The sequence below is a fragment of the Lolium perenne genome, chromosome 2 (assembly GCF_019359855.2).
Source record: "Lolium perenne isolate Kyuss_39 chromosome 2, Kyuss_2.0, whole genome shotgun sequence".
Classification (NCBI taxonomy): Eukaryota; Viridiplantae; Streptophyta; class Magnoliopsida; order Poales; family Poaceae; genus Lolium; species Lolium perenne.
This window is the reverse complement of record NC_067245.2, coordinates 278,731,091-278,744,506: the sequence shown is the minus strand read 5'-3', so window position 1 is coordinate 278,744,506 and position 13,416 is coordinate 278,731,091. Positions and strand designations below refer to the sequence as shown.

At 42.9% G+C, this 13,416-nt stretch overlaps 1 protein-coding gene across 2 annotated transcripts; it reads right to left on the bottom strand.

Annotated features, from left to right (window-relative positions):
• Window positions 1–7,852: 7,852 nt before the first annotated feature.
• Window positions 7,853–13,355, bottom strand: LOC127336490 (uncharacterized). Of its 2 annotated transcripts, none has more exons than XM_051363304.1 (5): window positions 13,137–13,355; window positions 10,986–11,339; window positions 10,525–10,887; window positions 8,743–9,096; window positions 7,853–8,655 (listed from the first exon to the last, which is right to left on the bottom strand). In XM_051363304.1, the coding sequence occupies exons 1-5, from the start codon at window positions 13,338–13,340 to the stop codon at window positions 8,101–8,103; spliced, it is 1,830 nt and encodes a 609-aa protein (XP_051219264.1). In that variant the 5' UTR covers window positions 13,341–13,355; the 3' UTR covers window positions 7,853–8,100. The 2 variants fall into 2 exon arrangements, with proteins under 2 accessions (XP_051219264.1, XP_071682801.1); XM_071826700.1 differs by having other exon boundaries at window positions 13,062–13,291.
• Window positions 13,356–13,416: the final 61 nt, after the last annotated feature.

Here is a 13,416-nt window from a genome sequence, read left to right as displayed (position 1 = left end):
AAGTTTGGGGTTGCGAAGCCTATGTAAAGAAGTTACAACCGGACAAGCTAGAACCCAAAGCGGAGAAATGCATCTTCATAGGATACCCTAAGGAAACTATAGGGTACAGTTTCTATCACAGATCCGAAGGCAAAATCTTTGTTGCTAAGAACGGAACCTTTCTTGAGAAAGAATTTCTCACTAAAGAAGTGACTGGAAGAAAAGTAGAACTCGATGAGATTGATGAATCTTCACTAGTTGATCAGAGTAGCGCAGTACCGGAAGTTGTTCCTGTGCCGCCTACACCGACAACAGAGGAAGCTAATGATAATGATCATGAAACTTCAAACGAGGTAGCTACTGAACCTCCCAGATCGACAAGGGAACGTGCCACTCCTGATTGGTATAATCCTTGTCTAAATGTCATGATTGTGGACAACAATGATGAGGACCCTGCGACGTATGAAGAAGCGATGATGAGCCCAGTTCCAACAAATGGCAAGAAGCCATGAAATCCGAAATGGGATCCATGTATGATAACAAAGTGTGGACTTTGGTAGACTTACCTGATAGCCGAAAGGCTGTCGAGAATAAATGGATCTTCAAGAGAAAAACAGATGCTGATGGTAATATTACTGTCTATAAAGCTCGACTTGTCGCAAAGGGTTTCCGACAAATTCAAGGTGTTGACTACGATGAGACTTTCTCACCTGTAACGAAGCTAAAATCTGTGAGGATTTTGTTAGCAATAGCTGCATTTTTCGATTATGAGATTTGGCAGATGGATGTCAAAACGGCGTTCCTTAATGGAGACATTGAGGAAGAGTTGTATATGGTACAACCCAAAGGTTTTGTCGATCCTAAAAATGCTGACAAAGTATGCAAACTTCAGCGTTCAATTTATGGACTGAAGCAAGCATCGAGAAGTTGGAACCGACGCTTTGATAAGGTGATCAAAGACTTCGGGTTTATACAGTGTCATGGAGAGGCCTGTATTTACAAGAAAGTGAGTGGGAGCTCTGTAGCATTCCTGATATTATATGTAGATGACATATTATTGATTGGGAATGATATAGAACTATTAAGCAGTGTAAAAGGTTATTTGAATAATAGTTTTTCAATGAAAGACCTTGGTGAAGCATCGTATATATTAGGCATCAAGATTTATAGAGATAGATCAAGACGCCTAATAGGGCTATCACAAAGTACATACCTGGACAAGATTCTAAAGAAGTTTAGAATGGACGAAAGTAAGAAAGGATTCTTACCTATGTTACCAGGCAAGGTCTTGAGTAAGACTCAAGGACCGGCTACGGCAGAAGAAAGTGAAAGGATGAGTCAGAACCCCTATGCCTCGGCAGTAGGCTCTATCATGTATGCCATGCTATGTACTAGACCGGATATAGCACATGCTGTCAGTTTGACTAGCATATATCAAAGTGATCCAGGAATGGAACACTGGACAGCGGTCAAGAATATCCTGAAGTACTTGAAAAGAACTAAGGATATGTTTCTTTGCTATGGTGGTGACCAAGAGCTCGTTGTAACCAGTTACACCGATGCAAGTTGGAACACTGATCCTGATGACTCTAAGTCACAGTCTGGGTACGTGTTTATATTGAATGGTGTTGCGATGGGTGGGCAAGCTCGAAGCAGTGCACGGTGGCGAAGTCTTCAACAGAATCAGAATACATAGCGGCTTCAGAGGCTTCATCAGAAGCGGTATGGATGAAGAGGTTCATTTTAGAGCTCGGTGTGGTTCCTAGTGCATTGGACCCACTAGTCATCTAGTGTGACAACATGGGTGCCATCGCCAATGCACAAGAACCAAGGTCACACAAGAGGCTGAAGCATATCAAGCTGCGTTATCATTCGATTCGCGAATACATCGAAGATGGAGAAGTAAAGATTTGCAAAGTACACACTGATCTGAATGTAGCAGATCCGTTGACTAAAGCTCTCCCTAGGGCAAAGCATGACCAACACCAGAATGCCATGGGTGTTAGGTACCTTACAATGTAATCTAGATTATTGACTCTAGTGCAAGTGGGAGACTGTTGGAGATATGCCCAAGAGGCAATAATAAAAGTGGTTATTATATATATTTGTGTTTATGATAAATGTTTATATACCATGCTATAATTGTATTAACCGAAACATTAGTACATGTGTGTTATGTAAACAACAATGAGTCCCTAGTAAAGCCTCTTAACTAGCTTGTTGATTAATAGATGATTAGTTTCATAATCATGAACATTGGATGTTATTAATAACAAGGTTATATCATTATATGAATGATGTAATGGACACACCCAATTAAGCGTAGCATAAGATCACGTCATTAAGTTATTTGCTATAAGCTTTCGTTACATAGTTACCTAGTCCTTATGACTATGAGATCATGTAAATCACTTATACTGGAAAGGTACTTTGATTACATCAAACGCCACTGCGTAAATGGGTGGTTATAAAGGTGGGATTAAGTATCCGGAAAGTATGAGTTGAGGCATATGGATCAACAGTGGGATTTGTCCATCCCGATGACGGATAGATATACTCTGGGCCCTCTCGGTGGAATATCGTCTAATGTCTTGCAAGCATATGAATAAGTTCATAAGAGACCACATACCACAGTACGAGTAAAGAGTACTTGTCAGGAGACGAGGTTGAACAAGGTATAGAGAGATACCGATGATCAAACCTCGGACAAGTAAAATATCGCGTGACAAAGGGAATTGGTATTATATGTGAATGGTTCATTCGATCACTAAAGTCATCGTTGAATATGTGGGAGCCATTATGGATCTCCAGATCCCGCTATTGGTTATTGGTCGGATAGAGTTCTCACCCATGTCCACATAGTGCGCGAACCGTAGGGTGACACACTTAAGGTTTGATGTTGTAATAGTAGAACTTGAATATGGAATGGAGTTCGAAGTATTGTTCGAAGTCTCGGATGGGATCCCGGACATCACGAGGAGTTCCGGGATGGTCCGGAGAATAAGATTCATATATAGGAAGTCATATTCCAAGTTTGGAAATGATCCGGTGCATTTATGGAAGGTTCTAGAAGGTTCTAGAAAAGTTCGGAAGAAATCACTTTGTAAGGCGGAGTCCCGAAGGGACTCCACCACCCATGGCCGGCCAACCCTAGGGGTGGAGTCCCAGGTGGACTCCACCTAAGGTGGCCGGCCACCTCCCCCTCATGGAAGGGTGGGAATCCCACTTGGGTGGGAGTCCCACCTTGGGTAGGTTTCCCTACTACATGGAAGGTTTTGGGTTGGGGTCTTATTCGAAGACTTGCAGTCCAACACTTGGGGTTCCACCTATATAATGAGGGGCATAGGGGAGGGGGCCAGCCACCACAAAGCCATAGCTTGGCCGCACCCCTCAAGTGGCCGGCCACCCCCTCTCCCAAACCCTAGCCGCCCCACCTCCTCCCTCTCTCCCGCAACGCTTAGCGAAGCTCCGCCGGAGATCTCCATCGCCACCGCCACCATGCCGTCGTGCTGCCGGATTCAAGGAGGAGCTACTACTTCCGCTGCCCGCTGGAACGGGGAGAAGGACGTCGTCTTCATCAACACCGAACGTGTGACCGAGTACGGAGGTGCTGCCTGATCGTGGCACCGTGATCAAGATCTTCTACGCGCTTTTGCAAGCGGCAAGTGATCATCTACCGCAGCAACAAGAGCCTCATCTTGTAGGCTTTGGAAATCTTCAAGGGTGAGTCTCGATCATCTCCTCGTTGCTCCCGTCTTCTAGATTGCATCTTGGCTTGGAATGCGTTCTCGCGGTAGGAAATTTTTTGTTTTCTATGCAACGTATCCCTACAGTTATATGAATGGTTGACCTAACCCTCTCAAGATGGAAGAAGGGTATTTATAGTCCAAGGAGAAATATAGCATTTTGAAAAAAATCCTGCGAACCAAAACGAAAGAAAAATCGGCACTACTGGTTTTCTCGTCGGAACGTTCCGACGCATGGACCGGCCAGCCAGAACGGCTGCCGATTTTTCTGCCTGAGCCGAAACCAGGCCGGCCTACCGGTTCCCTGGCCAGAAATTCTGGCCCGCCAAAAAAGTTTCGGTTTTGCTAGAACCCTGTTATGTAATGGCTTTCGACACAAACCGGAAAGTTGTCGGCACACAAGAAATTTCCGTCGGGAGAGTCAGCGCTGCCAGTCTCTACGCCAGAATCGCCAGACAATTTTAAAACGACGATTTCTTCGGAAACTAAACTCACCCAGAAAATGTGATGGATCAAACAGGTGGTAGGATGTGTGTATGACATAGAAACACATGCCCAACAAGCTCATCGAGACCAATCCCTCTTAAGAGTGCCTTGTTTCCTATGACTCAAATATAAACAAGGGACAAAAGAGCCAAAACAACGTCTCTTCTCTTGAAAGCCAAATGGGGGGTCTCTCACCACCATCCAACCTCATGTGCAGACTAAAACCTGCGTATCTACTTAGAGATCATTGGTCCACACAATAGCTCTGGTGTCATCATTTGTCAAAATAACGGTTAAGGGTAGAATACCCTTACAATCTCCCCGCTTTTGGTTAACGATGAAAAACCAAGCTAACTAGAGTCACATAGAGATATTATGATGAGCTTGTAAGAAATGTTTCCATACAAATCTCTTGTTCCTTGGAAACCCTCTCATTTTCTCTTCTTCTGGAGCACAGATTGTTTTCACAAGTGTGGACCAATGAGGATAGATGCCATCAACTGTATAATAACCCTTGTTGTATGCATGGCCATTGATCTCGTAATGAACCAATGGAGCATTGTCTTTCACAAGCCTATAGAATACTAGAGAGTAGCATGTTGATGTCATTGTGAAAACCTGTCATGTCAAATAAAGAGTGTCAAATCCAAAGATCTTGTGAGTGCAACAGTCTCAAGAATTACAGTGCACCCATCCACATGCCCGCTATATCGCCCTGCCAAGAAAAAGAGCAGTTCGTTCACTCCCAGTACATGCAATCTATGCTTCCAAGCATGCCAAGAAACTCCCTTGCCTCGTTGATCAACAACAATCGGATAGTGTCAAACATCGTTGAACACCTTAATCACAGCTTTGCAAAACTTGTGCATCGAGCCCCTGAACTGTGACCTCTACCTCTCGTTGTGCTCATTGATGAGGGCTTCCGCGGCCATCATCAGTTCGGTATGACCGTCTGAGTCATCGCCCGACGATGTGTCGATGATGTTTTTCTAGAAATACTTGATCTAGCTAGTGAGGTCCATATATGTACAACATGACACAATGCTCATACAATTGTTACAGTCAATGTCTATGCCGGCGCAAATAGCCGATAGGCCGAGTTCGTACCTCAAGCTTGGTTCGTGACAAGTCTTGGGCGACGCTGTTGGTGGGCGGGCTGAGCAAGAAGTTCCATTGCCTGGCCTCCAGCTATTAGTGACCAAAGCGGACAACAACGACAATGGCGACGGTCGGCGAAGACGGCGCACATATGGAGGATAGGAGGAGGGGCGGTTTGGGTGGGGAGTGACTCGTGTGTCACTGGCAGACAATAGGGGAGCGGGCGCGGGTGCTTTCATCCGCTAGATTTTCGATCCGTTTTTGGGGCACAAAGTTTTTTTTTGTGTGTCTTTATGTTCAGTGACTAAAATGGACAAGTCTAGGTTTTTTTTGTGTCGCACCTGCTGGAGATGTGCTATTGCGGCATGGAACAGCATGGTTTGTAAGTCGTTTGTGTGAACATACTAGGAAGGAAACGGAGGTTTGGGGCCCGTTTGGTTGCCTGGCCTAATTCGTGCACTACTGCGCCCCTGAGATTTCGCCGTCCCACGCCAGCTCACGCTATCTCCCGCAGTGCTGCGGGAATGCAACATTGTCGACTTTTACGGAAACGAGGGTGACTCGCTAAAAACGGCCGATCTAGGCGTTCCGCCCAAGCATGACCCGAGGATGCTTTGAGAAGTGGTTCCTGCAACAACGCGGACAAGACCAGGTAACCAAACATGCCAAAAATTGCTGGCCGATGCGAGCCAAGGCCAGCTACCAATTGCGCCCTTGGTTGGACAGGTAATGTCTTCGAGGATCCGACTGGAGTTCAGAAATTGCAGGAGAAATGTGATTTGCACGGCTGTTGTCGACCTTCCATCAGGGATTCAGGGAGGATGATATTCTGGACAGTGGACTCACAGAGCTGTCCGACGATCGGTGCCAAAACACCTGTATAATGTAGTGCAGAGCTGCACCTATGTTCGATCTAATCGATATAAATTGCACGCGGGGAATCGAAAATTAATGAGAATGTGTTAATCTTGTTCGGTTTTTGCTAGTTCTTGGTAAGCGAGTAGATTTTTTACGGTAATTTACAGCGAAAAGTGTCTTTGGCTCATGGACTCCAGTGCTCTTGCTGTTTAAAAAAAATCGAAAATCATACATATTTGTTTCAAAATAATCTGAAAATAAATCTAGACATAATAAATGACGTAACCTACAAGCGTGTAAAATTTTAATCTGAATTTCTTTATATTGTAGACTACACAAAAAAGACAAAATATGTTGAAATTTTGAGATTTGAAATATGCATACCCAGATCCACACGTTTGTTATTTTTGTGTAGCCCAGAATTTTTTGTATTTTAAATTAAAATTTTGCACGTTTATGGGACAATTCATTGGCTACACCATGATTTTTTTCTAATTTTTTTAAAACAGATAAATGTGATTTTTATTTTTTCTAAAATAGCACTGGTGCCCAGGAGCACCAAATCTCTGTCCAATTTACAGTGCCAACTCTGACGCATTTGGAATTTGGAATATAAAATATGTCCTCCTATGTTGAGCCATCGATTTACAATAATTTTCTTCTGTAGTATGTAGTATATGTATCATGGATAAGCCTGACAATAACGGAGGTGGCAATTTGGCTCATAGGAGCAAATGCTCTCATTATATAAAATAATTAAAAATCAACTTTAAAAATGTTAAAAAATTCTGATATAAATTTTTAGGTGTACATCGTGACATTTTATGTTAGTGCACAAATTTTCGTGGAGAAACAACATTTTATATGGCGTGTACAAAAAAGACAAAAAAATATCCTGTACGTAGTCGTGTTATAGCATCAAAACTTGTCTTTTTTACAGGAGCCACAATTTTTTTTAGTTTTTTTTGAAAACTTGTGTACCAACATAAAATGTCTAGATGTACATGTAAAAATTTAGTTTAGAATTTTTTGACACTTTGAAATGTGGATTCACATAATGGGAGCATATGCTCCTATGAGCCAAAGTGCATTTCTCGACAATAACTCATGTCGTTGGTGTCCATCAAGCAAAATATTCGCAGGTTGCTTTATCATCACGATCTCTATGCAGCGTCGGTTTTCTGCTTCTCCAAATGATTGCCACACGCTGTAAACATGGTTAAGACTTCAGAGATAAACTGGTGGATCAGCCGCTGCACACAGCCACAAGTTGGTCTACGGTAGTACAGGTCGTACTAACTGCGAAGCTTCGTAACCAATCACGTTTACAATTCAGCACGTGCTCTAATATCGATTTTGTAAGTTTTTCAAACAAAAAACCAGCAGTCCAGCTGCATCTGAAAGTCGACAAGTACACTACCAGCACTAGAAATTCTCTTATTAGTAGTATTATTTAGTTGGTGTTGAGGTTTGATCCGTGATCTTATCTGAAAATATTATGTAGTGCTTGCAAGCGCAAACTCTCCATTCTTCAAAAATGTGTCTCTGTTAATTATTATATCTGAATGCAGAACAGACATAACAAACTACATCACATGATATTCATCAGTCGTCATTAGTACATGTAGCAGCCTAATCATACCCAGCAAGCATACCAATAAAATGGCAACAATGAGGAAGTGAGCTGAATAAAACTAACAGTTAAAAACATCAGAGAAAAATTACTGCGCCTTCCTGGCTCATCTTACCATGCCTGCTTGATCTAGCAGTTAGCAAGCATTCAGCATGTGACATCCTCCAACTCCAATTACAGTATATATCATAACTAACCATGAGATTTTATAGCATCAGCCGCAGTTCTACGCTTTGGTTCATGCAAAAAACTACACAAAGAAGTACTACGATAACCCCGCTCTTAGTAAAGTAGTAGGTACTATGCTGAAAGGTGGTTCCTGATGTACCTAGCAACCCAAATCATTTTTGGGGACCAGCTAAGCTTGTAGAATGCTCTAGCAACTACAGGATTCTCACACAGATAAGCATAGTAGTGGGCGAGATGTTCCTGTTCAAACCCAGGGAGATCCTTCATGTTAGCCCAAAGGTCTTCAGGGACATCGGTATCTACCTTGCTGCACTTCTCTATAGCTTGTGTGAGCCGGTCAAGAGTACGGGTCATTGTACATAGCATGCTTTCATCATTTTTTACCTTAGCCTTCTTTGGCTGCGGTGGTAAACTGCCAGAGGAATCACCATTCCCTTCATCCGAGTCAGTAAAAGACATTGTGGCCTCTTCAACGCATTTGGCAATAAGGTCATTCTCTCCATCCATGTTTTCCTTTTCAATTAGATTCTCAGTCAAGCTTCTAACAAGACGCTTACTGCTACTCTTAGCAGGCCTGGATGAAGTCGTATCCTTGACAAAGATTGTCGCCATCTCACGATAGTGCTTAATTGGAGTGTTCAAGAAGTCAGCATCATGATGGTGGTCCTGCCAAGAATTATATAAGATATTTGTATGCAACAATCTCACCAAAACCAGAAAACAAAATAAGCTTTAACCTCACCACAATCTTACCTTAACGTGAGCTGTGTAATGCTCAAGATCAAGGACAATGGTGCAAGTACTCTCATCCCAAAGAGCGCCACTTACACTCTTCAGCGTGTTAACCTTTGCCCATATTTTCTTCCACTTCCTAAGATGGTTAGAAATCTGTGTGACATTCACTTGAACCCTGAAATGCTCACTCAAAGCCCGCGCACAGCATTTAAGATGAACTTGCTTGAAAACATGAGGGGGTCTAATTCCACCAGCCACTAGGTTAGCCAAGAACTGAAGCACAAAGGACGACGTGGCATTTGCCCAAACAACTACCCCACCACCATCATCGTTACCTCCCATGTTATCTGCATGCTGTTCCAAGTGCATTCCCTAACCAAATAGCAACATGATCTGGTTAGAAAACAATAATATGGTAATGAACATAATCTGCTAACGATATCATATAAACTGTGCAAACAGATAATAAAAAAATGGTAAAACAACAATTTACATACAGGCACTACAAATTAATGCCATAGTGGTTTTGACACTCTTCCAATGTTTTCTTGGCAAGAATTGTCAAAATTTGAGTATGTGTCCATGATCATGTGCTTGCTCTCCTTTGTAATCTACGGGAAAATGTCCAGTGGAAAAGGAAACCAAGTTGAAGAGGTGATGTTCTATAAACATGTAGAAATTTCATGTTCGAATTCAACTTCATTTGGGACGTATGCTGAATTTGTTTTTTTTTCTTTACATTATCTCCCACATGATTAAGAGTCTGCAATTGAAACTGCACACGTGTATAGAGCATCAACCCTGGAAACAACCTATTTTTTGGTAAGAAAATAAACTATTATAGGTGGTATGGAGTTTCCACTGCTCCTTGCTTTCCACCAGATGTTTCCCCAAGACCTACATGTCTGAGGTGCCCAACTACCTTCCCGTAGGATAAAGCGGTGGTTCCTTAGTCCTTACTGTGCAAATGAACCCCATTGTGATGCAACTATGACAATATCCACTTGTAGTGAACGGGGAGAATGGGGTTGCATCATCCAGGATTTTGTATCCCTTTCAGAAAGCTAACCCTGGACAGTCAATGGCGAGGACCTCTAAGTAGATAAGTGGTGTCCCTTACGAGAGATCTAATAAAGAAAAACCAAAATGCTGACTGCAGCAATCTGTATTCTATTTGTTCTGTTGTGACAGTGTGCTGCAACTCCTTGTGCATGAAAGAATTTAGCAGAAGACTTATATGTGATCTAGTCATGTCTGGCGGCGTAGCTGGAGTATCATGTGGTAGAGATAAAATCAATGAGACATCTGGGAAAAATAAGATGTTATTTGAGAAAGTAGGCTCATAATAGAAGTTCAATATAGTAGCCCTGAAGCATTCAAATTTCAAACAGAAAAATAAAGACATCCAGCAGGCATTATCTTCAGAGATTTGGAGGTATGTGTTGTATGTACCATGATGAAGCAAACATGACAAAGAACTGTTCCATCAAGGGTCAAGTCTAATATTAGCAAGTTGCCCAATCGTCACCATTTGTTGGCACCATCTGTTTTCTCGTTTCTCCAAGTGATTGACTACTAAGCATAATTTAGAAACAAAGCGGTAGATCACAAGTAGGTTCAGATGCTAGTTGCAGGGCAACAAGTTTAACAAGTGGTACTAACTGGAAGGTTCGTAACCTAACACATTTCAATTAGCAACTACTCCATTTGTTGAATAACCTGTTAAAACTTAACCAGCTATAGCTGAAAATATACAACTAAAATCAATTCTTATTCGAGAATGCCGTTATCATTGTTTACCTTGGCCTTCTTTGGTGGTGGTAAACTGCCAGTGGGATCACCGAAGTTCCCTACCTCAGTGTTAGTGAAACATTTTGTGGCTTCTTCATTAGTTTTTTCACTCTCAGTCACATCTGTAGCAAGAGGGTCACTCCTTCCATTGGTTTTTCCATTTTCAGTTTCATCCTCAGTTTCATCTGTAGCAACAGAGTCACTCTCTCCATTGCTTTTTCCATTTTCAGATTCATTCTCAGTCACATCTGTAGCAATAGGTTCACTGTTTCTCCTAGCATATACACCTGAAGTACCACTGCCACAAATTGTGGCCATCTCATGATAGTGTTCAATTGGAATGTTCAAGAAGTCTGCATCACTAAGGTGGTCCTGCCAAGTAATATAATACACGAAATATGAGGCAAAATCGATAAAATAGATACAACAATGCCACCACCAAGTGAAGAAAGCATATGGTGCAATCTTACCTTAATGTAACCCGTGTAATGCTCCTGATCAAGCACAATGGTGCACGTATGCTCATCCCAAACAGCACCGCTTAAGCTCTTCAGTTTGTTAATCCTTCCCCATTTCTTTTTCCACTTTCTAATGTGGTTAGAAACCTGAATGGCAGTTAAATTTATTCTGAAAAACTCATTCAAAGCCTTGGCACAACTTATATGATGAACTTCCTTGAAACCCTTGGTGGTTCTAGTGCCACCAGCCACTAGGTTAGCCATGAACTTAAGCACAAAGGATGACATGGCACTTGTCCAAACAGCTTGCTTGCCGCTACTGTTCCTATCAGACATGTTAGCCACATGTTGTGCTAAGTCCATCCCCTGCCATGTAAGTCAAAATATCAGCAAAGTTAAAATGTAACAGTAGCATGAAAATGATAGTTAAATGATACATCATGTCTAGTAAAATACCGTGACAACATTATAGTACAATTTTACAGCATTACACAAAGGTATTATAAATGAATGGCCATAGTGGCTCTCAAAGTCTTTCCATATTTTACTCACCCTCTTTCCGACCTACGGGGGGGGTCCAACTACTCTCCAATAGAAAAATAAGTACTCTCCAGTACAATGAAACTGTCGGACCCTTGAGGCAGAACCCAATGTTAAACAGTCCAGTTTGATGCAGACCATCACAAGAAATAACAATATTTCCATCCTAGAACTAATAGCATATAGTATTTGACTGTCATGCCTTGAGGTATGAATCCCATCTTGAGTTGTTTGCAGTGTTTGTTGCAGTGTGCAGTGAAATGATGGCCTGTTTATGTCGTTCCCTAGCACACCAACCTCCCTTTTTCCCTCAAACATGCGTCAAAACCATGGTTTTAAAGGCGCCAAGGCGTCCTAAGGCGAAGGGGGGGCGCTCTGACGCTTAGGCGACGCCTAGGCGGACGCTTTGGACGCCTAGGCGCCTAAGGCGGGTGTTTTTCTAAGGCGGAGGGGGAGCGCTTGGACGCCTAGGCGTCCCTAAGGCGACGCCTAGGCGACGCCTTTAAAACCATGGTCAAAACATGTCTGTATTCGAAGAGAACGTCAAAATGATGCAAAAGCTAAACAATAGCCAAGGCGGTGCTGACCAACTGGCTCACCAACCCTATTGCAGCTGGTGCCGGCAAACTTATTCTGAAAGTTGAGTCTAACTGTTTAAAAAAACACGGCGATTTGCTCCTCAACACATACATGTATAGTATGGCAGGGCACTGAGCCTTCATGAACACTTGAAACCTCTGGAAGAGATGATCCGTCTTAAGCCATAGAATTTTCCAACAAGTTACAGCATTCATTTAAATCTTATCATTTACACAGAGAATTTTGTTTTGTCCATTTCCTGAACTGGATCATATGCAAGTATGTAACAGCATCTGTACCCTTTGGTAGTCTAGACTAGGCAAACAAGGCCACTACACCACACAAGCACCCACGAACGCAGCCACCCTAGTAATCGGCATCCTTCTCGTTATAAGCTTCCTCTTATATCCATCCATAGTGCGTGTATGAAAAATGCACCACAAAAGCCAAGAAGTGTAATACAACAAGTCAACAAGGATTTGAAATTTCAAGCTACATAACGTGCAAGTTTCCGTAGATTAGACCAAGCCGAAATTGTTTATATAAGGCTGTCATGCAGAAATTTATAAATAAGAGCAGAGATTTCTAAATCATGCAGCAAAACCAACTGCGTGTCACTGAAAATTGGAACTTAGGAGTAGTACTATCTAAAATTATGCAGAGAATTCAGAAAACCATGACTAGGATTGTGCAAACATCAGGAAGGTTACAGAAGAAAAAATTAACTGAACTTCTTGCAGCAACATGTCTAAACCTCCAAGCATTAAGATGTGCCGACACACAGCAGCATTTGGGAGTAAAGGAAAATGTATGGAGGGGAAACCCTAAGGCTACGAGAAATACTGAGTAAATATCGATTGCCTCTGCAAATATGCATGTAAGCGTCCATATCTACTACTAACAATTACCACAAAATCGATCACAAAATCGATCAACTGAGCTGCAATCGTGTGATTTGGTGCCACGAACCTTCGCTAGAGCAAATGCCTACACCCAAGGTGAGCGAGAGGACGAAGACGGGCGTCCGGTAAGGGGAAAAATAACCTGCTGGACACCAGCGCACCGTTCGCCGCCGGGCTCCTTGTTGCACGGGTACGGGGAGGTGGGAGTCGCCTGCCTGCCTGCCGGCCGGCGAACAGCGGCCGGCGGACTCGGCTCGCCGGCTGGGTAGGGTAGGAGTGGGTGGGGGATCCGATCCCGGATGGCGTGGTACGTTTTTTCCGGTATCGCTTGGTCCAGCATCACCATATCCTCCGATGGAACCGTCCAAGCCTCCAAACTCGATCGGACCGTGGGCCGTTGGTTTCGTTTGGGCCCAGGCCCA